This window comes from Berghia stephanieae, chromosome 7 (genome assembly GCF_034508935.2).
Source record: "Berghia stephanieae isolate SIO BIC M18660-M18661 chromosome 7, UCSD_Bste_1.3, whole genome shotgun sequence".
Classification (NCBI taxonomy): Eukaryota; Metazoa; Mollusca; class Gastropoda; order Nudibranchia; family Aeolidiidae; genus Berghia; species Berghia stephanieae.
In genome coordinates, this window is record NC_088366.1 from 33255980 (window position 1) to 33278226 (window position 22247).

The following is a 22247-nucleotide window of genomic DNA, read 5'->3' on the forward strand; positions in this document are numbered from 1 at the left end:
TAAAAGTAAGGATTTTGAGTAAGGTAAAATTGAAATCCAATCACAGCATTGTCTTAATAGTAATAGAAATTTTTTAATAAACCAGAAACATAGTCAAATGTGATTCACTTATATTTATCCCAGAATCAATCAACGAATTATAAGAATTCCATAAAAAATTGTTATATAAGGACATTCATTTAAAGACAATCAAAACCACTAAGAAAATCTTAAAGAGTTCTTAAAATTTTCATAACCTTATTTTTGAGATATCCATGCCCATTACTTTTTTTCATGTACTTGACTTGCGTCTCTTTTAATTTGTGTGCCATATAGACTGCATATAGCACATCACTGGTGAAAGATTAGGATCATATTCACCTCATTAAGTATTGTTTCTTGTTCAGAGTTTTCACATTGAACCAAAGGTATCAATACCTGCATCGCATTTCTTTAAATTATGTATCAGTGAGATACATTTCTCGCAAATTGAAATATGTCAGAAGTTCACATTTATATTTATAGTCAATTGTTGATAACGTCTAGAGTCTTTTAATCCTCTCAGCACGGCTCTGTACTCTTTCACAAAAATTCGCCATATTTCATTTGTACTGGTGTGATGACCGTCTTCAGTGTGTCTCTCCATAACCTGAACAGAACTTAAATAAGTAAATTTAAGAAATATCTAAAATTTCCGCTTAAATTCAATGAAATCAAATTAAATAAATGTCTCTTATCATCACTATCCAGTTTTATTATTGGGTTTCTAAAATATCATGAAATATTCTTCTCTTTGTTGGTAACAAAATTAATTATTGAGATTCCTTTCCACACCCTCTATTCTTAAATCCCTGAATCTACATAATAAAGTATATGTCATATGAAAGATAATTTTATCTACTTTTCTCTGATCCCTCACACTTGATGGTAAAAAGTGTTGGTTTGATATTTTGAATTTTTAAATATTTCTTAAACTTATAATTTTAATATTTATTTCATAAAAAACTCTGATTATTCAAAAGAGCAAAACACAAACTTATCATTTAATGATGTAAATAAAAATAATTGCGTCTTGTAGAGGAAAAATTGGCCTTTGTATCCATATATGTTTGAAAATTATGAAAAAGATGCTGCGTCCACAACGGGCTGAGAAAATTGAGTATTTTGATGAAATTTCTACTACTCTCTGCCTGAGAGAAATTCAAAGCGATGAGATTTACCTGCAGACATAATTTATTGCCAATGCACGCCGTCTTGACAGCTGTTATCACTGTGGCTGACGGTGGATTGTTTACATTACTTGACTGTAGCCAGTGAGGGAAGAAGTAACTAAAGTGAAAGTTTGGGCCCTATTTAAACGGCTGTGAACTACAGTAGAATTACTTTAAACCGAAATTTTGGGGACCTTCTAAACTATTTCGGTTTAAAGACATTTTGGTTTAAAGCAAGTTCCCATTTTGCGATGTTTTTCAAGGGTAGTAACTATTTAAGGAATTTGCTAATTAAATCGTATCATGGGTTTCCCTTTAAATGGAGTTGTTGAATAAATGCCATCTTCGTAACCATTTTTAAAATGATTTTTTAAAATTGTTTTTGTTTTTTTTTGGCGTACTTAAAAAATATTTTTGGGTTTTCGTTTTTCATTCAAAATTGTTGAAAGAGTTGAGTTTGTTTTTTTACATATCTCCGCCTTGATCAACTTTTTTTTCATTGACTTCACATAGTATTTTCATTTTAAACTCAAACGTGTAAGCACAGTGCTTTCTTTTAGACATCTTTTAGTAAAATGTAAAGCTAAAATAAGATCGTAAGTTCTTGTGCGATAATTGATAATGAATGATGCGCAGCTACTCAGAGGTGAAGTGAAATGGAAATGAAAAGGAGTGTCAATGCTAAGCTGTCTACTACACACCCTCTTTTGTTGAAAAGCATTAGGTTCAAAGGCCCAATTACATAGAACCTCCCCCTCCCCTTTAGCCCATCACACACACACACACACACACACACACATTTAAACTAAGTGGAAATGAAATGGCATGTCAATGGTAAGTTCGCTACCACCCCCCCCCCCCATATTGTCATGTTGAAAATTTGTCAGTTCCAAAGCATCAACACATGAGCGAGAACATCTCGTTTACGTGATTCTACACCCCAACTCTCTCTCTTTCCTAATTTTTTGCCTGCCAGGCACCCGTTGTCTTCCTTTTCCAGTCTGCTAGATTATTGTGGTGTTGGCCAAGCCCAAGTGCAACGATTGAAATGTTTGCCTACCCCCCCCCCATTCCACCCCTCACCCTCATCTTATACTTACGCTCTTTGTTTAACATTGCCGGGCATTATTACGGGTGGCCACCTTCCCGAATTTTTGAAGAAATTTAGAGAAAGAGAAAAAGGGAAGGTGCTCTCAAGTTGTTTCGGTTTAAAGAAAGTCCTGCTTAGAAGTATTTAGGTTCATCGTAAGAATTAGTACAAAGATAATGAAGAAACTAGCACAATTTATTAAATTCTTTGCGGTTTAAGGTATTTTTCGGTTTAGCTTCTTTCGGTTTAAAGTAATTTTACTGTAGGTATCTTTTGGGTGCATTGCAAGGTCCATACTGCCGAGTCATACTGTCCCACCTCCTACCCATCAAGTCTTTATGGCAAGGCACGGTTTTCTCGAACGTTTTTGCATGTCCCGAGGAGTTCGAGGAAACCGTGCTGGAGTGTAATCAATAGCAGTAAATATTTATTGAGGTAGTTCATAATAAATTTCTATTTCTATCTATGAGGTACTCTTTTCCACATTTCTTTGGTTTGTCTTTAATTTTACAGCTCTTACAATCATTTAAAAATAATTACCTGGAAAAGAAGACAAATGAAAGACTACCATATTTAACAGAGGTATGCATAATTTCAACAACAACAACAAAAATTAATGGTATTTGAAAGACTTACGGCTCATGCAAAATGACCGAATTTCATGATTATCATAAATTTGAAATGTACACCAAAATTATCAAAAAATTAAAGCAGAATTCAATACATTTTAAAACTAAAAGTAGTTAAATGCACATTTAAATGCTGGTTTCTTATAATGCCCCAACTATCTGGTAACCTCTGTGGTGTAATGCTGGCATATCTGACCAGTAATCGGGAGGTTTGAAGTTCAAAACCAAGTTGTGACAGGTTGATTTTTGGGATGAATTTCATTCTGCTTTACAGTTTCATAAATACCTTTTCAAGATTTATATCCTATACCAATGTCTGCTCCCAAATTTTTAATCTGTGGTTTCAAGCTTTTGAGCATCATAGTAGGCACACAACAAGATGTCAGATCAAAGACGGATTCAAAAATCCAGGTCTCTGGCCCATATTTTCTTAGTAAATAAAAATGGATTCAATGAGTATCTTGTCTCGTAAAGTTGCATTCAACAATTCCCCATTCTATTGTTTGTTATGCTTACCATAATCACATATATCCACGTTTCTTGTGCCCCCCCCCCTCCCTCCCAATAAAAAAAAACAGGGCATAATCACAAAAGCAAGCTCCAACTCTTGCGTGTGTAGAATCCTCACTGGTGACAGGCAAGGAGAGAGAGATAGTACACGTGAGTGACATGCTAATTACAGCTGTATACAGTGTGTGGCAGGAACTGTTTGTATGTGTGTGTGCGCGCATGTGTATGAGAGAGATCAGAGATCCAGTCTTAAAGACCTTATTGAATCGACTTCCACTGTCTTGAGACATTTAATGGATGCACCACAATTTATTAGGAAGTTACAATAATTTTCTCTTTTTCCTTTGGATATGCAACATCGACAGTAATGTGCACATTTTGAGAGATCAGATGGCTTGTAAATTTTGATGCAGCACAAAAAGATTTTATATGTTGAAGAAGAAGGAAAAAGAGGTCATATTGACCAGACAAGAGCTTGTAAAGAATTGAGAGATTATTATTTTTGTTCATAATCAGAGAACACTTGTGTCACAAGTTCCTTCTTGTTGACTTTTCCCATGGCATTCCTTGGTATGGATGAGAGGCATTTAAGTACTGTTGGGATCTGATATGGAGCTAATATTTCCTTAGCCCATTGCCTCAAGTCTTCAAGGTTTAGAGGGTGGTCTCCTTTGGTTATCACTACTGCTGCCACCTGAAAATAGGCACACATATATGTCAGCATTACAGTCTAAGAGAACAAAATTCATATAATTATCATCCTTCATATAAGCTCAGAGATAATCTAACACTCTTGTCGCAAAACTTCGAACAGTTAGCTTGGAATGAGACAGGGATTTTCATCTTCCTTTATCTACATAAGATGGTAGTTGGGATATTTCTCAACTGTTTTGCTTTGGCAATGTCATCTTAAAGCCACACAAATGTGTGTTAAAGCCGTAACCACCAGGTTACGAAGTGCAGACCATATCAATATGCCAAGCTTTGCTGTTGCAACAGGTGTCTCCGTGTAGTTTGTATAAGACTATGAATGGAGCTATGTTTTTAAAAAAGCAGAATAAGGTAAGAGTATAGATAGTTAAAACTGTCAGAATTAAGAATAGAATATAATACAAAGTTGTGAAATTTTGAATTTTGTATGTAAGATTGTCTTATCCAAGGGTAGCAAGTAATTGCTATTGTTTGGCCCAATAGAAATCGGGATAAATTCCGGTTCCTGGGGTCATCTGACTCTGAAGGACTACTTTAATAAAGGCACTAAAATAATAATGGCTGAACTGTCCATCAGTAAGTTACCCTTGCTCTATTATAAATCAAACCTTTTAGAAGCAAACAAAAGTAAATTGTCCCTGGTCTTCAATTGATACAATCTATTATCCACAAATAACTTTTAATTTTCAGAACAAAAATCACTCCCTCGAGTAGAATAACAAGACACACATACCTTCTGCCCCCAAGTGACATCTGGCAGCCCAACGACTGCTACATCGATTATATCAGGGTGTGCCAGTAGGTGGCGTTCAACATCCAGGGCAGATATCTTGTATCCACCACTCTTGATAATATCCACAGATGTCCTCCCCACAATTCTATATACCCCATCTTGATACACTGATGTGTCCCCTGTAATGACAACAGTTGACCTTTACAAATAATCGTATCAAGATTGATTGAATGTCAATAGTTGTTATCATTTTTTCCAATGATTATTTTGAATTTGTTTAACTATCTTGTCATCTGTAATTGTTATGTTTTTGTGTTTACTAAATATTGCTCTGTGTCAAATATATCTTTGAACAACAAAATAGCTTATATTACTTAATCTAATCTGTTGTAGTCAACTAAAAAACATAAACGGAAGCATGCAAATATGAAGAGTAATTGCACACTTGTTTTTTTCCTTTTTTAATACAAATAGTGATATGTTTTCTCCATAAGTAAGACGTTTAATAAAAGTACCATAAATAACCCTGTTTCTGCTTTCTATGTAAAAATAAATATGATGATTATAGTGCTTATTATATCACTTCTTACCAGTTTTGAACCATCCATCTTTAGTGAAAGATTGGGCTGTCGCATCAGGTTTGTTCCAATACTGGCGAAAAACATTGGGACCTTTCACAAGTAACTCCCCAAGCTCGTTTTCACGACCTGAAAAAAAGATATGCCATTATTATAAAAGTGATACTAAGCTGCTAGACACTATAGACTGTAAAAAGGAATAAACAAAAAATAAATTTAACAACTTCAAAAACAGAACAAAATACCAAACATGGACTGTTCGGGTACTTCAGCAAATAACAAAAGCAATAAAAACATAAATACATCACTTAAAAACCAGATGGACGGTAGAGAAATATTTCCATCAGGTTTTAACAAAATAAGAGGAAGCCATCCAAGTTTATAGTTCCCCATTGAAGAGTGGATGTTCACTTGTACTTGTTCATATCATCAACATTGAAATAGTGGAATAGTATCGAGTGAAAGAAAAATACTGTGGTCGGTGGAATCTTCACAATTGAAGTCGTGGACTAGAAGAAGAAGAAAAATGAAAAAAAGAAGAAGTAGTGAGTAAAGAACCCAACTTTACACCACTGACAGTAGGACTCGGACAAGGGACCAATACGTCAGAAGCTGAGTATCATACCTGAAAGCACAAAGTCATATAGAATCAGCAATCTACCCATTTAGGCAGCCTAAGGTCATTAAGAATCTTTTATCCACAAGACAGCACACATTAAGAGGAAGCCTCTCAAATGATTTCTAATATTAAGACACAATCAGTCAGGAATATAATTTATTAGGAGAAAAATATGGCATTTAAAAATGCTTGATAAGAAATGCATATTTGAGAAACTTTTCAACTCATATCTTCACACGACTTTATACATTGTATTAATGTGTTGTTTTTTTTTATTGACAAAAGAAGGGGTTGTGTCCGAAATGTTCTTTGTTAAGTATATAGACCCTTTATTAAAAATAGCTGTTATATTTGATCATGTTTTTGCTCTTGTCTAGAAATGAGACTACTTGCTTTTAGCCTGGCCGTAGCTGGGATCCTCTGTAGAGATGGAAACATTCAAACCTTTGTTTATTTTTTAAAGAGATAATATTCTTATCAATGAAAATAATCTGCTGATTATATTTAATTTAATTTTTTTTTGTCTGAACGAGGCCTGTTGTCCTACCTTTTCTTGGACGCTAACAAGCATGGGTTAACTCTTAATCTGTGCTCTTTTAACAATCATATCATCTTCCTTTCGACTGACCATAAATGACCTTCAAGTATCTCAAGTGCCCTGAGGCTTTTGGAGAAAAACAAACAAACAAAACAAAACAAAAAAACCAAAGAAACTCAACCAACCTGGTGTAACAGTTGTTTCCTTATGATTTCCCTCAGCCAGGATGTCAAAACCGAGAGGTGAGGAGTCATTTGACTTGACGATTCTCACATTTACACCAGGAAACGGATTGCCAACTGCACCTGTTAGATGATGGAAACATGAAAAAAATTAATGCTAAGAAGTACTTGGTGCTTGTCGTGACATAACAGGGTTTCATTGTAATTCTTTGGACTTGATATTGATATAAGTGGATTACTCTGTAACTCCATTAAAAACAGCATTAAAGCAAACATGTGTGATGACTGAATTCAACTTTAAACACTGTTAAGACATTCTTTTAGAGAGAGAGAGAGAGGGGAGTAAAAATAAAGGAATGGTGAAACTTACATTGATATTTAATCTTCCCAAAAACGTGAATAAAACATTATTTTCGTGGTTTAACATATATCCTTGATCTGGGATATAAAAATGTCATAATTTTACTTACACTAAAATAATATAATTTGAATCCACCTCATTAAAATAGTGTACCTCTCATGGTAAAGTGTTATGATTTGTAAGTTATCTAATACGCATTTCATAGTGATACCAATATTAAGGCTCTACAACAAAAATTGGCCGAGTTATCGACCTTCAAAGTTTGTTAGTCCTTGTCTATTTTTCCTGCACCACGTGACCTTTCAGGGGCGATAACTCTGTAAAGGCTACACTTGCAAAGTGACTAACAGTCTAAAATAGTGTGGACACACATTTGTGATCTATCATCTCCCAATGGAGTTATGTTGGGGTGAACCAGTTTCTTAAAACTGACTTTAAAGTTAAAGTGACTATAAATGTGAGATTATGAATGGTTCTCACTGAATTCTTGCGGTCGGACTTTGGGCGTTCGGGACTGCATGTGGTTTTGTGTATTGGTGCGTTGTGTCCTGCTGGCGGGTGTTTTGAGCATTTTGGACAAACTCACAGCATCGATAGTTATTCCTCACATACAGAGAAGATAGATAAGAATGAAGGGCGATAGGGAGAGAGAGAGAGAGAAGGACCACATGCTTTCCCTCTCATAGCTTGTTACAGGAATAATATAATATGGAGTATGATGAAGATGGTGAATGGTGTCATAGGGGAATGGTGAAAGTGAAGGATTGTAACGAAAATATTAGGAAGGTTGTTGTGATGATGATGATGATGATGATGATGATGATGATGAAGATGGTGATGATGATGATGATGATGATGATGACGATGATGGTAATGATGATGGTGTTGTTGATGCCGGATTTTTTGTTGTGTTTTTTTTTTTTTTTTTTTTTTTTTTTTACGATAACTACTATGTTACTAGTGTGCATCTTGTGTGAGTGTGTCTATGTCAATATTGTATTGTTATAAATGTGTAACCAAATGACAAATTGCCACTTTTTGGGGGACAATAAAGATATATTATTATTATTATTATATATTATTATTATTATTATTATTATTATTATTATTATTATTATTATTATTATTATTATTATTACTATCACTTTAAGAAACTATACAACTGTCCTCAATAAAATATTAACTCTTCTCAAATTCAATAATTTTAAAATTATAAAATCATTATTTAACTTCAAAATCACCCTGACAATAACCTTTGTAAGCCAAATGACATTAATATCAAGTGCAAGGAGTTTGGACTGGTTTGTGTAAACTGACAGATATTACATGATCGACACATGTTGATTATCGCACACACACTGTATCACCACGCTGGTTTCAGATGCGGGGTTGTCTGCCAATGACTGCACTGGATGGACAAAATAAGTTACTTACCTGATCTTTAATAGATGTGACAAATCCTTTTAAATCGGATTATACTTTAATTGTTTGTTGTTTGCATTGAAATAGAATAGGCGGACAGACAGTGTTGGTCAGTGAGATGTTTGGATTATAGAATCATAATTCCTCTATAATGAAATGGCTTGTTTCCAGAATAAGAATTTATGGATTGCAGGGTACAAATAAAGAGGAAAAATTCCGTCCCTAGGTGACCTGTCTGGATAATGGAGACATCCTGATTGTGGAGCTCTGGATTAGAAAGACCTGACTGTATGTTACTCTTGTTTTTTTTTTAAATCAAATTCATTGCACTCGTCTTCATCAAATGTTTCCATTGATCCTGTCATAAGATTCAAGTCCATTAAATTCAAAATGTGGGATTGGTATAAAAATATCCATTCAAAATATATCCATTAAGTAATTCAGAAAATTAAGTAATGTTATAATAATATGTAAGCTATTGCTGACCTAATGGCTTGCTTGTCTACAATCTTACCAACAATTCTCTCTCCCTCCAAGGGGTTGGTTAAGGCCATCCCAATCTCTGTCATCCCATATCGTTCCAGTAACCTATGACCCGTTATCTCAAACCATCTGTCACTAACAGGCTGGGGAAGGGCAGCTGAGCCACTCACCATCAATCTGGGGTCACAGTATTTGCATAAAGTTTTATTTTTACACTGACTTTATAAATTTCAAATCTCTCTGATGTTTATGGATGTTTATGTTGAGTGATAAGCATTATTCTGATTCTATATAAAAACAGCAACCATGAGCTATTGGTGAAAGCATGTCAAGGCCACACAACACTCAGTAGTTATAATGCAAATCTGGTATCTTTTAGTTATGTGGCGAGGATCACACCATTGAACCATATTCACCCTTGCAAACTACATTGCCTACAAGAGTTCCTATAGGATCAGTTGAGAGACTGGCAGAATAATTAGTGATCTACACATTGAGCCATTGGATGTCCACATATTGGAATAACAATCTACAAGAATATTTGGAATGGCACTAAAAGAATAAAATAGTGGCTTACAACATATAATGGAGAGCAACATGAATACAAAAAAAAAGAAAATGTGGGAGGTTTGAAATCCCAATCGATCCCAACAATCAATCAATCAATGAGCCACAGCAGGAAATTTACAAAACCAAAGACAAACACTGATGCATATAGGTACAAGTTTAGCTTCTTTCCTCGGACCATTGATGACTGGAACAAATTGCTGAACACAGTCATCAACAGCTTATCTCTAGAATCTTTTAGAGAGACACTCTATTTTATTAATAATTTACGTGGTTTTAGTATTACATAATATGGAACTGTTAATAACATTTGTATAATGGACAGGAATGTCTTGTGCATCTTAAAATATTGGATATTGGATTGGATTGGATTCCACCTCAAAGAGAGAACAGAAAGTAGACATCTAAGAACTGTGCTCAATTTAGTTGTCTTGATAACCTTGATAGGTTCAAGGTGTAGATGGAATACGACTTTAGGTTTTTAAAACTCAACGACAATGAACGAGTAAAATCACTTAATTCAATTTAATTCACAAGGACAAGTGATTTGAACGTTTCTGGTGTCCCTTTAGTTTACAAAATAGGTGATGAATAATACCAATACCATCATGACTTCATCTCACATTCGTCGTTAGTGTCAATTTTATCGTCTATTTTTTTTGACAGAAGAAAACTGAAAACTCCTCATTATTTGTCTTTGGGTTATTAGAGTACAGATAAAATGAAAACCTCCTGGCAGAAAGATATTTCTTTATATCAGTATTTTTTTTTATTTTGTAGGAATAATAAGGGCAGGGCGGGGGGGGGGGGGGGGGGGGAGGGAGGAGATGTGGCAAAGAGGTGCGCTTAATATTTTTATCATTTTGTTTTCAGCATGCTTGTTTCTTTATAAAGACCCTTCGGTGGTTTGTTTTGTAGAAATAGCTTACAAATACATTTTGTGACAGTATTGGGATTTTTAATTGCAGATTTATTATGTCAAGCTAAATTTTAATGGAAAAACAAAATAGTTTTTCAAAGCATTAATTTCTATGGATCTGGAGAAAATAATGGGTTATGCAGCATTAAAAAGACACTAGCAATCACTTGCTAGCCTTTGAATAGGATATTTGTCAACTGCAGAGTACTTTCCAATGGTTATAATAGACCAGCTACTTAATCTGGGTCAGAAAAATAAAACTGAACTGAAATTGGGACCAATGTTATACCGATCGCTTTGCTTGTGGGTTAAATGCTCTACAAACTATAATTCTCAGGACCCTCTTTTGATATCAACATAATATCAAATTACATTGACAGTAAGTTGGAAACTCAATCGATTTATCAGATAACTGACCAGTGTAAGTGACAACCCATAATGCCAAATATATAATAAGAACAAAGGAAGAAGATTGTTTCACCAATAAACCTGCAAACATGTCCATACCAATATATATATATATATATATATATATATATTATTATATTATAATATTTTATATATATAATATATATATATATATATATATATATTTTAAAAAAGGAATAAGCAAAAAACAAAAAGGCAATACAAATATTTTGTTGTTAGAGTTTATGACCCATAGCTTTACTTTGGTATTGAGTCAGTGTGGAAAAGGGGCTGAAAATTGAATTGACAGTTAAAATGATAGGGAAACATCAAATGTCGTGTTTATTATTTGTTTTCTAATTTCTTTTTTTTTTTCTGTTTTGTTGTTTAAAATGCTATGTTAATTCTCAACATTGACTACAGCACTGGAACAAAATAAAACTTCAAATCGTAATAAAAATCAATCATCATAACTTGAAAATGAGTTATTGCCATATATGGGGACATGATTACCGTATTTTTCTCTCCAATGTTGCCCGTACGGAATTATCTTCTTGACCTTCAATCTCCTCTTCATAATGTTGGATCATCTTGGCATACACAGTGGGAACTGCCATGAAGAGATTGATGCTTTTGTTAGAGTTGCCAACACTCTGAGAAGTCAAGAGTTTCCATGTCTGGAAAGAGAAAGATTCAAATATGTTCATATATCAAATTGATAGTAATATGCAGATAAAAATTAACAAATTAATAAATATATGAATAAATAATAAATGTGAATAGTTATTTAAAAGAGACGTATTAAACAGACTGGTCATTCTTAGTGCAATCCACAACACTTCTTTTATTTCCCCAAGTCGGTTATAGGAAACCAAGTTTCATAAAGTACAAGTTGCCAGACTTCATTTTTAGCCATCCTACAATATCTGTCACTGCCTATAACCAGGTATTCATTGATAAAACTTAAGATGAATGGAGAATTTTGTGTAAAGTATTTTACCTCAGGACAAAATGCCCAGCTATGGTCTTGCAAAATTGGTATATGATATCTGTAGAAGGCATTTTAAACTTATTTGTAGTCAGAACATTTTAAGATTCATTTGTTTTTAGATTCTGTCTTCCCATATATTTTATACTTGTAGTCATCTGTTTTATTTGATGTGTGTGTGTGTGTGTGTGTGTGTGTGTGTGTGTGAGGGGGAAGGGAAGGAGAAATACAGTGTCAACCAAAATGAGGATGGTCAGCTGATGTTTCACCAAATATTTCAGCATAAATTACCATGATCACTCATATATATTTTAATTCAGCAGATTAACTTAGCATATATTATCATAAATTACAGAGATCATTTATCTAATTAAGATTCACAAACCAAGTAAGAATTTATTATCCAAACCCAATTATTTCACCTACATGTTTATATCTTTCCTTTTTATTATCAGGGCTGAGAATGACTGGTCACAAAAAAGGAGGAAATTTTTCATCATGAAGATCATGACCCATCCATGCGACCATAACCTATAAATTTGAATTTCACTAAAATCAGGGGTGAGAATGACTGGTCACTAAAAAGGAGGACATTTTTCAGCGCTAAGATCAAGAAGCATCCATGCAAAAATAACCTATAAATTTAAATTTCATAAAAATATATTGTGATGCAATCCACAATGTATCTCGCAGCAATTTCTGACACCACTCGAAGGAATTTCAAAAACTGAAAGTGTAATTATAACATGGTGGTTGTAGTAATGGTAGTCGTAGGTATGATAATGTGGTGGTGGTTGTAGTAGTTGTGGTACGGATGATGTGGTGATGGTTGTAGTAGTAGTGGTAGTCGCCACATTTCCCTTATTCACATATATGCCCACCTCCCATTGTTTCAAGTTGACCAGAGACGCCAACTTAAAATTTGGCTCACATAAATTTCAGAAACAATTCCGAAGAATTTCAATGCTTAAACAGGAATTTCTGCAAACTAAATATAATCTAATGAGATCTATAATAATCCCAATACCCCTTGTTTCAAATCAAGTAAAGTTCCAAAACCAATTTCATTATGACGTATAAAATATAAAAATGAATGGTAGGGTTGGTGGTAATATTGATATGATGGTGGATGTTGTACTGGTGGCAGTAATGATAATGATGATGTATGTGGTTGTGGTGGTTGCAGAAGTGGTGGTGGTGATATTGTTGTGTTGGAGGAGGCTGTAGTAGTGGTGGTAAGGATGTGGTAGTGGTTGTTGTTTTAATGGTGATAGTGTTTTGATGTCGTCGTCGTGGTGGTGGTATTGATGGTGGTGATGATGATGTGGTGGAGGTGGTTGTAGTAGTAGTAGTGGTGGTCCTTCATGAAATGATGGTGTGGCGATGGTGGTGGTTGTAGTAGTAGTAGTAGTAGTAGTAGTAGTAGTAGTAGTAGTAAGTAGTAGTAGTAGTAGTAGTAGTAGTAGTAGTAGTAGTAGTAGTAGTTGTTGTTGTTTTAGTAGTAGTGGCAGTGATGATGATGATGATGACGATGATGATGATGATGATGATGATGATGATGATGGTGGTGGTGATAAGGTGTGTACTTGGAGATGAAAAGAGAGATTGATGGCTGATGTGAAAAGGATATGATCCACTTTATAGATTTAAGTTTGTCTGACAGAAGGACAGATAGAGTGTGTTTGTGTGTGTGTGTGTGTTTGTGTGTGTGTGTGTGTGTGAGATAGAGAGAGACAAACAGGGGGAGAGAAAGAGAAAAATATGAGAAAGAAGAGAGAGAGAGAGAGAGAGAGAGAGAGAGAGAGAGAGAGAGAGGAGAGAGAGAGAGAGAGAGAGAGAGAGAGAGAGAGAGAGAGAGAGAGAGAGAGAGAGAGAGAGAGAGAGAGAGAGAGAAAGAGAGGACTGCTCCAATTGAATATAGGATAGGTACAGAAAGATTAGGTTAAAGTATTGAGTGAACGTTATTGTTATGTGTGTTGTGTTTTATTTGTTAATCGTAAATATTAAGTTAACGTATGTTTCATGTTGGAAATTGCCAGAAATTTAACATTTAATAGAATCATATGTGTGTATGTGTGTGTGTGTGTGTGTGTGTGTGTGTGTGTATGTGTGTGTGTGTGTATCACTGTTAAGAATAGGAAGATGAAAAATGAAAACATATTTAGGCTAAAGAACTGGGTGCTCTTCACTGATTTGTGTGTGTATGTGTGAGGGAGGCAGAGAGAGAGAGAGAGAGAGAGAGAGAGAGAGAGAGAGAGAGAGAGAGAGAGAGAGAGAGAGAGGAGAGCACAAAGTAAATCTAGTGATGAGTACAGAACGATGAAAGTGAAAAATTAATTAGGCTAAAGAACTATGTGAACGCGCATATGTGTCATGTGTGTGTATGATCGTGAGAGAGAGAGAGAGAGAGAGAGAGAGAGAGAGAGAGAGAGAGAGAGAGAGAGAGAGATTGAAGTCAAGGTGTTTGTGATGACCTGTTATTGGTAAGTAGTGGAGGATGACCATGGAAGCTAATCGGGACTAAACAAATAAGTGTGCTTTATTGATTTGTGTGTCTATGAGTGTTTGTGTAAAGAGAGATAGATGGATAGAGAGAGAGAGAGAGAGAGAGAGAGAGAGAGAGAGAGAGAGAGAGAGAGAGAGAGAGAGAGAGAGAGAGAGAGAAAGGGAGAGAGAGTTTTGAGCTATTTGTTCGAAGGGTTTTTACGGCGCTTGCTTCACTTTTACTTGTAGGTCATTTCAGCACCACTTAAAAGGTAAAAATGGGACTGTAAAAAATATAGATTTAAGTAATATCAAAAGTACCGGAGAAAAGGTAAGACTGGTTCAAATAGGTGACTTCAAACTAACTACATGTGAGAAACGGACTCCAAGACCAAACTATCAATGTAGTTAGTTTAATTTACATTTAATTGCTTCCCTCCCTACCAATGAATCTGGCCGGCCAGGAAAAGGATCAAGCCAAGACAAAGACAGAAAGCAATTCTGACCTATGCAAGTAAAGACCCCACCAGGAAGATGATGTGATAGTGGTGCTTGCACTAGAGGTGGTACTGATTATAATGATGACAGTGATGATGTGGTTGTGGAGATGGTGTTACTGATGATAATGTGATAGTTGCTTTTGTAGTGGGGATGGTCATGATGTCATGATGGTTCAGGAGTGAGAATGATGGGTCACGAAAATGGAGGAAATTTTTCAGTGAATAGTTCAAGACCCATCTATGCGACGATAACGTATAAATTTGAATTTCATTAAAATCTACTGAGATGCAATCCAAAATGCGTCTCGCAATAATTTCTGTCACCACTTGGAGGAATTTCAAAAGTTGAAAGTGTAATTACAACATATTGTACTTGCAGTTAAAAAAGGTAGCGGTAGGGATGATGATGCAGTGGTGGTTGTAGTAGGGTCGTGATAAGGGTGATGATATGGTGGTTGTAGTTGTAGAGGTGTTGGGAATGATCGTGTGGTGGTGGTTGTAATAGTTGTGGAAGGGATCATGTGGTGGTAGTATTAGTAGTGATAGTTGGGATGATGTGGTGGCGAAGGATGTAGTTGTATTGGTAATAGGAATGATGATGTGGTGGTGGTTGTTGTAGTAGTGGTTGTAGGGATCAGTGATGATAATGATAATTTGTAAAAAAAGGATCAAAATCTCTCGGCCCATCTGACAAGCCCAAATCTAATGCAAAAAATAACACAGCTATTCATTGTTACTTAATATTACATAATATATTACTAACTTCTAAAACACGTCTATTCTGATCACAGGATATTACTGACTTTTTGTAAATATAATTTTTAAAATTTTCATGTCCAATTAAAAATTTTAGAGCTCTATAATGCTTCCCACTATATCAAGAGATTATAAAAAACTTTTGGCCAAAAGGAGGTACTTTTTTATACTACAAACACGGCTAGTGTGTGTGTATTACTGCAACCTTGTGGTTATGCAGCTTATGATAAGAATCTTTAATCAATTGCAAAACATATTCCATCAAATGAGCGAATCTAAATCAAGCCTTTAAAAAAATTATTACTTAAATCCATAAGCCAAATTTACTGTTGTATTTGCTCTCTATTACAAAGTGATATCTATAAACATAATAATGTGAAGTTAGAAGGTTGGCTGAGAAATAAAATGTGGAAAAGAAAGAATGAAAAAGAGTGATAGATAGATAGATAGATAGATAGATAGACAAAGAGAGAGAGAGAGAGAGAGAGAGAGAGAGAGAGAGAGAGAGAGAGAGAGAGAGAGAGAGAGAGAGAGAGAGAGAGAGAGAGACCACTCTGATTTTTGTTTTAATTGGTAATTAGAGATAAGTTATAATGAATTCAATTGAATTCAGAACAAACAAACAAACAAACAAACATACAAAAAAGGAGTACAAAGCTAAATGGTACAAAAATATTGACACCCATTTGCTCCATCCCCTTCCCTTTTGATCATCTTTTCATCCAAGGCCGGCATGGGTTAGTACCACTATTCACATTTGGCACCAGTGTGTCTAGACTAATGTCATGGGAATGTCATCAAAAATCATGCAGCTGAGCAGAGGTGTCAAAAAATGACAAAAGACATATTGGTGATTTTTCAGCTAAATTACCTCTTAGCCGAAAATGTTTGCCACGGCAAAAACAGTTGAAAATTTCAGAAAAATCCTTAAATCGCGGAATTCCGCGGAAGATTATCATCACTGAGGGATGATGGTGTGATGGTAGTTGTAGTAGTAGTGGTTGTAGCTGTAGTGGTGGTGATGGTCGGGATGATGATGTGGTGGTAGTTGTCGTAGGGATGGTGGTGGTGGTAGGGATGATGATGGGGGTGGTTGTAGTATTAATGGTGATAGGTAGGAATGATGATGTGGTGGTAGTTGTAGTAGTAATGGTGATAGGGATGTTGATGTAGTGGTTGTGGTGAGTCTTTTTAAAAGGCGGAATTGTGATGGTGATGGGCGGAGATAAAACACCGTTTAGGCGGAAATCCGCCTTTAGGCGGAAGATTCTCAGCCTTGTATTATGAATATTTTGTGCTTTTCTCCAGTGTTCGATGATCATAGACATTAAACTTATCATCAACCTTTGACTTAGTCTCTTAGGAGGCATTGCATTTAAATCTCGGGGTCTAGGTTTTAGTCCACTGTCAGAATCTGGTTGTTTTTTTTTTCTCCCTTATTGCTTACCTTGTGGTGCTTTACTGTGGCTGACATGTGGGTTATCTCAATTTTATTTGCTTCCTGGTATACCATAGAGACATATTTCCCCTTTAAAATAAGACTAAAAAAAAACCTGGTGAACTTTTATATAGCGCAATATCCACTAAACGTGCTCAAGGCACTTTACAAAGAGTCTCTGACCAACAGCAACATGTAACATATAGAACGAGGCAGGATGCCTGTTAGGCGATATTACAATTTTTTCCGACAGAGGCAACACTGTTGATGGCCAGGTACTAATTTTACACCTGACTACGGTGAGAGAATGTGAGTAAAGAGCCTTTTTCAAGGACTCAACTATAGGTGAGGCTCGAACCCAGGACCATCCAATCCCAAAGCAAGTGTCATACCACAAGACCACATAGCTGCCCTTGAGATGAATAACAAGAATTTTAGTCATTCTTAAAAAACTTTGATATACATAATTTCCTAACTGAAGGGTAGCAATCAATTGTTACTGTTCGTGTAACACTACAACACCAGGATTTTCTTGGGCTCCATGGTTGAAATGGCTCTGAAGAACTACTTACTCGTCTAACATCAAATTTTTTCTCCATGATGCAGGTGGCTCCACATGTCAGTGGAGTGAGTAACACATTGACAATACCATGTACGTGGTGCAAGGGCAAAACGTGTAGGATTACATCTTGAGGAGACCAGGCCCAACTTTCTATCATGCCTGATATCATGGCAGACAAATTGCCGTGGGATATGACCACACCCTGATAGAATTAAAAGTAGACTCAAGTATACACAACACAACAATTCAATCAAAATAAATCTCATCGATGATTATAGTGCTGGTTTAGAACAACATGAGAGCAAAAAAAAAAAAAAAAAAAAAGTACCAAAAAAAAACCTAAAAAAAAAATAAACCAAAAAAATTTTTAAAATAAAAACACAAACAATTACAACCCCCCAAAACCAATTGTTTTTTTTTTTGGTGACTGTTCTATCAATTTTGAAAAGAACATTAAGTGATTCATGGCCTCAGTCTGCTAGTATTAGGTCGGGATGAACCAGTTGCCCAAAAGTGATTTTTAAATTAAAATGATCAAATAATATGTGCAATTTCAGATCTTTTCATTGTATATGACAATATTTATTCACGTCAAATACGTATACTTAACCCAAGCCTCACAACTTATAATACAATTCAAATTTTTTTTACATCTAAATCACCCTGGATCAATACCAAGTGGAGGTAGTGGGCCACGAATATAGTGAGACCGGATTTCTTTGGAACTAGAACAGAACAAAATAAAAATAAAACTTGAAGCAAGAAAAACAATATGATTTAAACGAATATCAACCTTTAAAATTTAATGGTGTCTTAAGATAATTAACCCCCCCCCCACCCACACAGACACACACACACACACACACAATGATAAAAAATAAGACCATACGGAACAAGAGAATGCCAAAAAAAAAAAAAAAAAAAAGAAGGGGAAGAAAGACAAAAAAAAAAGAAAAGAAAAAGAGCTAAAAATATAAACCATATTCAAAAGGAGTATCATTACCTTTGGTCGCCCTGTTGTTCCACTTGTGTAGACTATTAAGGCTGGCTTCTTTTTATAATCATCCTCAACCTCAAGTTCAAACCACCTCTTCCTTCTTTTATGTGCTCTGTAGATTGTAATATATATAATTATTTACTGTCACATGTGATTATGATTTTGTAATCAAATTTTCTCCTCTCTGTATTTTCAGGTTAGTATCATCATTTTATTATCGTCACGGCTAATGGGATGGGGTGTTCAAATCTGGACACTCAAAATGGCTCTCTCAGCTCAATGACGTCTAATGGTCACATACCGAGTGTAATTGTGAAAACAACAGTTGCTTATGTTGCAAATACCATTAAGTCTTGGCCTTGTTTTATGGGACCTAGTAACTTGTCCCAATTCGGACACTGTTGTTAAAAAATCTGAGACCCCGTTGTGCCAATTCATACATCCCTTTGATAATTGAGACAAATGTAACTAACTTTTCCTAGTTTGAGCTAAGACAGATGTCAATCGAGCTTACCTTCACAATTAGGGTGGATTTATTTGATAATAACCAAATATAAAGTTGGTTCCTTTGGAATTTAAGCGTTAAAAAGTACGGAAAAGAATTCATGATTATGCAAAAATATTACTTAGACGATCTCAATAATCTGTGACATAATTATATATATATATATATATTTAATTTTTTAAATTTTTTTTTTTTGGGGGGGGGGGGGGGGGGGGGTCAAAGTGTACAATATGGGGTACTGTACGACAAGAGGAGACTTCACTTTAATAATAATTCAAATTGATCAGAAAACCAATATTTTATTCTGGAGAAACTTAAAATCTATTAATAAAAACTTTTAGAATTAAAACTGAAAACATAAATGACAATACAGAGCAAATCGAAAAAAGTCCTGTTTGAATTGCACTAGCTATGTGTCTGAATTGGAACAACTAGGTGATTTAGTGGCAACCTTTTCAAGATCTATTATAATAAATAAATAGAGAAAAGAGACATAGATATATGTATGTACTTAGTTTTTGGGTCCGGATACTATTTGACAAATTTAAAAACACAAAGGGAAAAATATTTTTAATTGTGCAAATTTATAGTGCAAATGTTGCTGTTTTATATTGCTAACTTGACTGTAAGATTCCTTGAATTTGTGAAAAAGTGATGCGAGAACTTGTACCCAATTGCCCGGGTGAGACACGGATTTTAAGAAATGATTTATTTAATTAGAGATGAAAATAGAAAAAGACTAAAATTGGATGGAATTTATCATGCATTTATTTCTGGCTGTGTTAAATCATAATCCAGCTCTATGTCATAATTCTTAATAAATTTAGGGGTTAAAATAGATGGTGAATATGGAATACCCCACCCTATACCTAATTAAAATATTTTTTTCATTTTTATTGTTTTTGGTCGCTATTCTTTTCTTTCTTTCTTTTTTTTTTTTTTTTGGTTTTGTTCCTCTAAATTTAAATATGTATTACTAATCTTCTTGGTGCTTGACAGGACATAAGGCCTGTGTAATTATTTTGCATTTATTTTTGTCTAGCGAGTACTTCATTGAGTTTATTAGTGGGATGGGATTCAAACTGGCTACTTTGCTTGTAAGGCAAGTGCACTACCAACTGAGCTATCGGGACCCTCTCAGTATCATACTGATTTTCAATAATATAAACTTATTCTTACCCTGAAGTTGACTCTGAGAGTAACCATTGATTCGTTGCATAGCTCATGAAACTCTGATCTACCTTGGGCAAAACTTTTATAATTATATCTAATTCTTTGGCAATGGGAGTGATTCTGTCAGCAAACTTTTCTCCAACTAAAAGAAGTGAGCACTGAGAATCCTCAAGAAAATATTTCCATTCAGACACGGGGTGACTGATGCAAAGAGGAACCGAAATTCCATTAGACATCCATGTCGCAAATTGACCAATAACATATGACACATCCTGGTCAGCCAGAAGAGCAACCCTCTGTCCATTTACTCCATTTTCCTCCGCAGAATTCAGAATTTTGAGAATATCAATGTTGAGGACCATGCTATGGTGTAATATGTCAGCATATGAAAAAGTTCCATTACAATCCACTATGGCAGTTTTATTTAGATGTTTATCAGCGTGAAGAAAAACTGGTTTGAAAATATTTTTATCCCCGTTGACAATTTCTGAATAGCGATGACTTTGAATGCTATACTGTCCTCGAATTTTGGATGACAGTGACAGCAGATTTTCGAAACGGTTATTATAGTGTCGTTTCGAATCCTTTCTCATCATATAATTGTAATACAGTGGTGAATATAATAAGCGTGAATAATAGCTCTTTGAGTGAGAAGACGAAAACAAGCCATTTTTACGAATGAGGAAAGTGAGAGCTCTCAAGTTCAAATGCCCCATTGATGCCTGAGAAAAATTCATTTTCAAATATATATACTTATTGTATATCAAATTTCAATAATTATAGGGTCTTTAGTATAGTATTTGCAGTCTGTCAACCTACGATCAAGAACAGTTCACCTTTTGATACGATGCGCCCGTTTTTACACGGATGTCCAGTATATCCAATTTTTTTTAAATGGAGTCGGCCAATATCACATATCATGTCCGAGTAGGAGTAAGAAGTGTAAAAAAGAGCATGTCATCAAAATTAAATGTAATTTTATATCTCTATCACTATCAGTTTATGATTTTTCATAAAATTCAAAAGCTAGAGACGTCGACCAACTTTCGTTTTTCAATTCTTGGTAACAGCCAAAGGTCAATGTTAAAAAAACAAAAAAGAAGAAGCTCGTTCTAGATTCTGATCGCTTTTTTAACTCTCTCTCTCTCTGGGATTAATTTTGAAGCATGTATTGACAGTTCATTTTGTTGTATAATATTAATTAATGCAGGCCATTGACCTTTCGACTTTGTTCAAATTCCCCAGTAAACCTACCAAAAGATCACACACACACAAACACACACACACACACACACACACACACACACACATATTGATAAATATAAATAAATTAATGGATGAATAAATAAATAAATAATAATAGTAATGATAAAAATAATAATAATAATAGTGATAAATCAATAATAATAATATAATAATAATAATAATATAATAATAATAATAATAATAATAATAATAATTAAAAATATAATAATAATAATAATAATAATAATAATAATAATATATAATAATAATATAATATAATAATAATAATAAATTAATAATAATAATAATAACAACAATAATAATAAAAACAATTATTATTATTATTATATTATTATGATGACGATGATGATGATGATGATGATGATGATGATGATGATGATGATGATGATGATGATGATCGAATATTTTAAAATTATGAGTACAAAAAAAAACAAACAAACCCCCCCCCCAAAAAAAAAAAAACAACATTAAATAAAATAATTAAATGAAATGGCAATAAGATATAGGGCTTCTTTGGACAGCTGGGTGAGTAAACGAAGCTTTTTGAAGCGTATTGAGTGTGATGGAATCATTATTTGATATCGATGTTTTCCTCTTTCCAGTAATAATTGAAAGTGTGTCTGCTTGTGTATGTGTGA

General features: G+C 34.5%; 1 protein-coding gene across 1 annotated transcript; it reads right to left on the bottom strand.

Annotated features, from left to right (window-relative positions):
* Positions 1 to 1569: 1569 nt before the first annotated feature.
* Positions 1570 to 21422, bottom strand: LOC144977113 (malonate--CoA ligase ACSF3, mitochondrial-like). Its single transcript, XM_078921935.1, has 9 exons — positions 20350 to 21422; positions 18672 to 18777; positions 17679 to 17870; positions 11454 to 11617; positions 9078 to 9223; positions 6784 to 6903; positions 5454 to 5570; positions 4864 to 5042; positions 1570 to 4113 (listed from the first exon to the last, which is right to left on the bottom strand). Exons 1-9 carry the CDS (start codon positions 21078 to 21080, stop codon positions 3916 to 3918), a joined length of 1953 nt encoding a protein of 650 aa, XP_078778061.1. The 5' UTR covers positions 21081 to 21422; the 3' UTR covers positions 1570 to 3915.
* Positions 21423 to 22247: the final 825 nt, after the last annotated feature.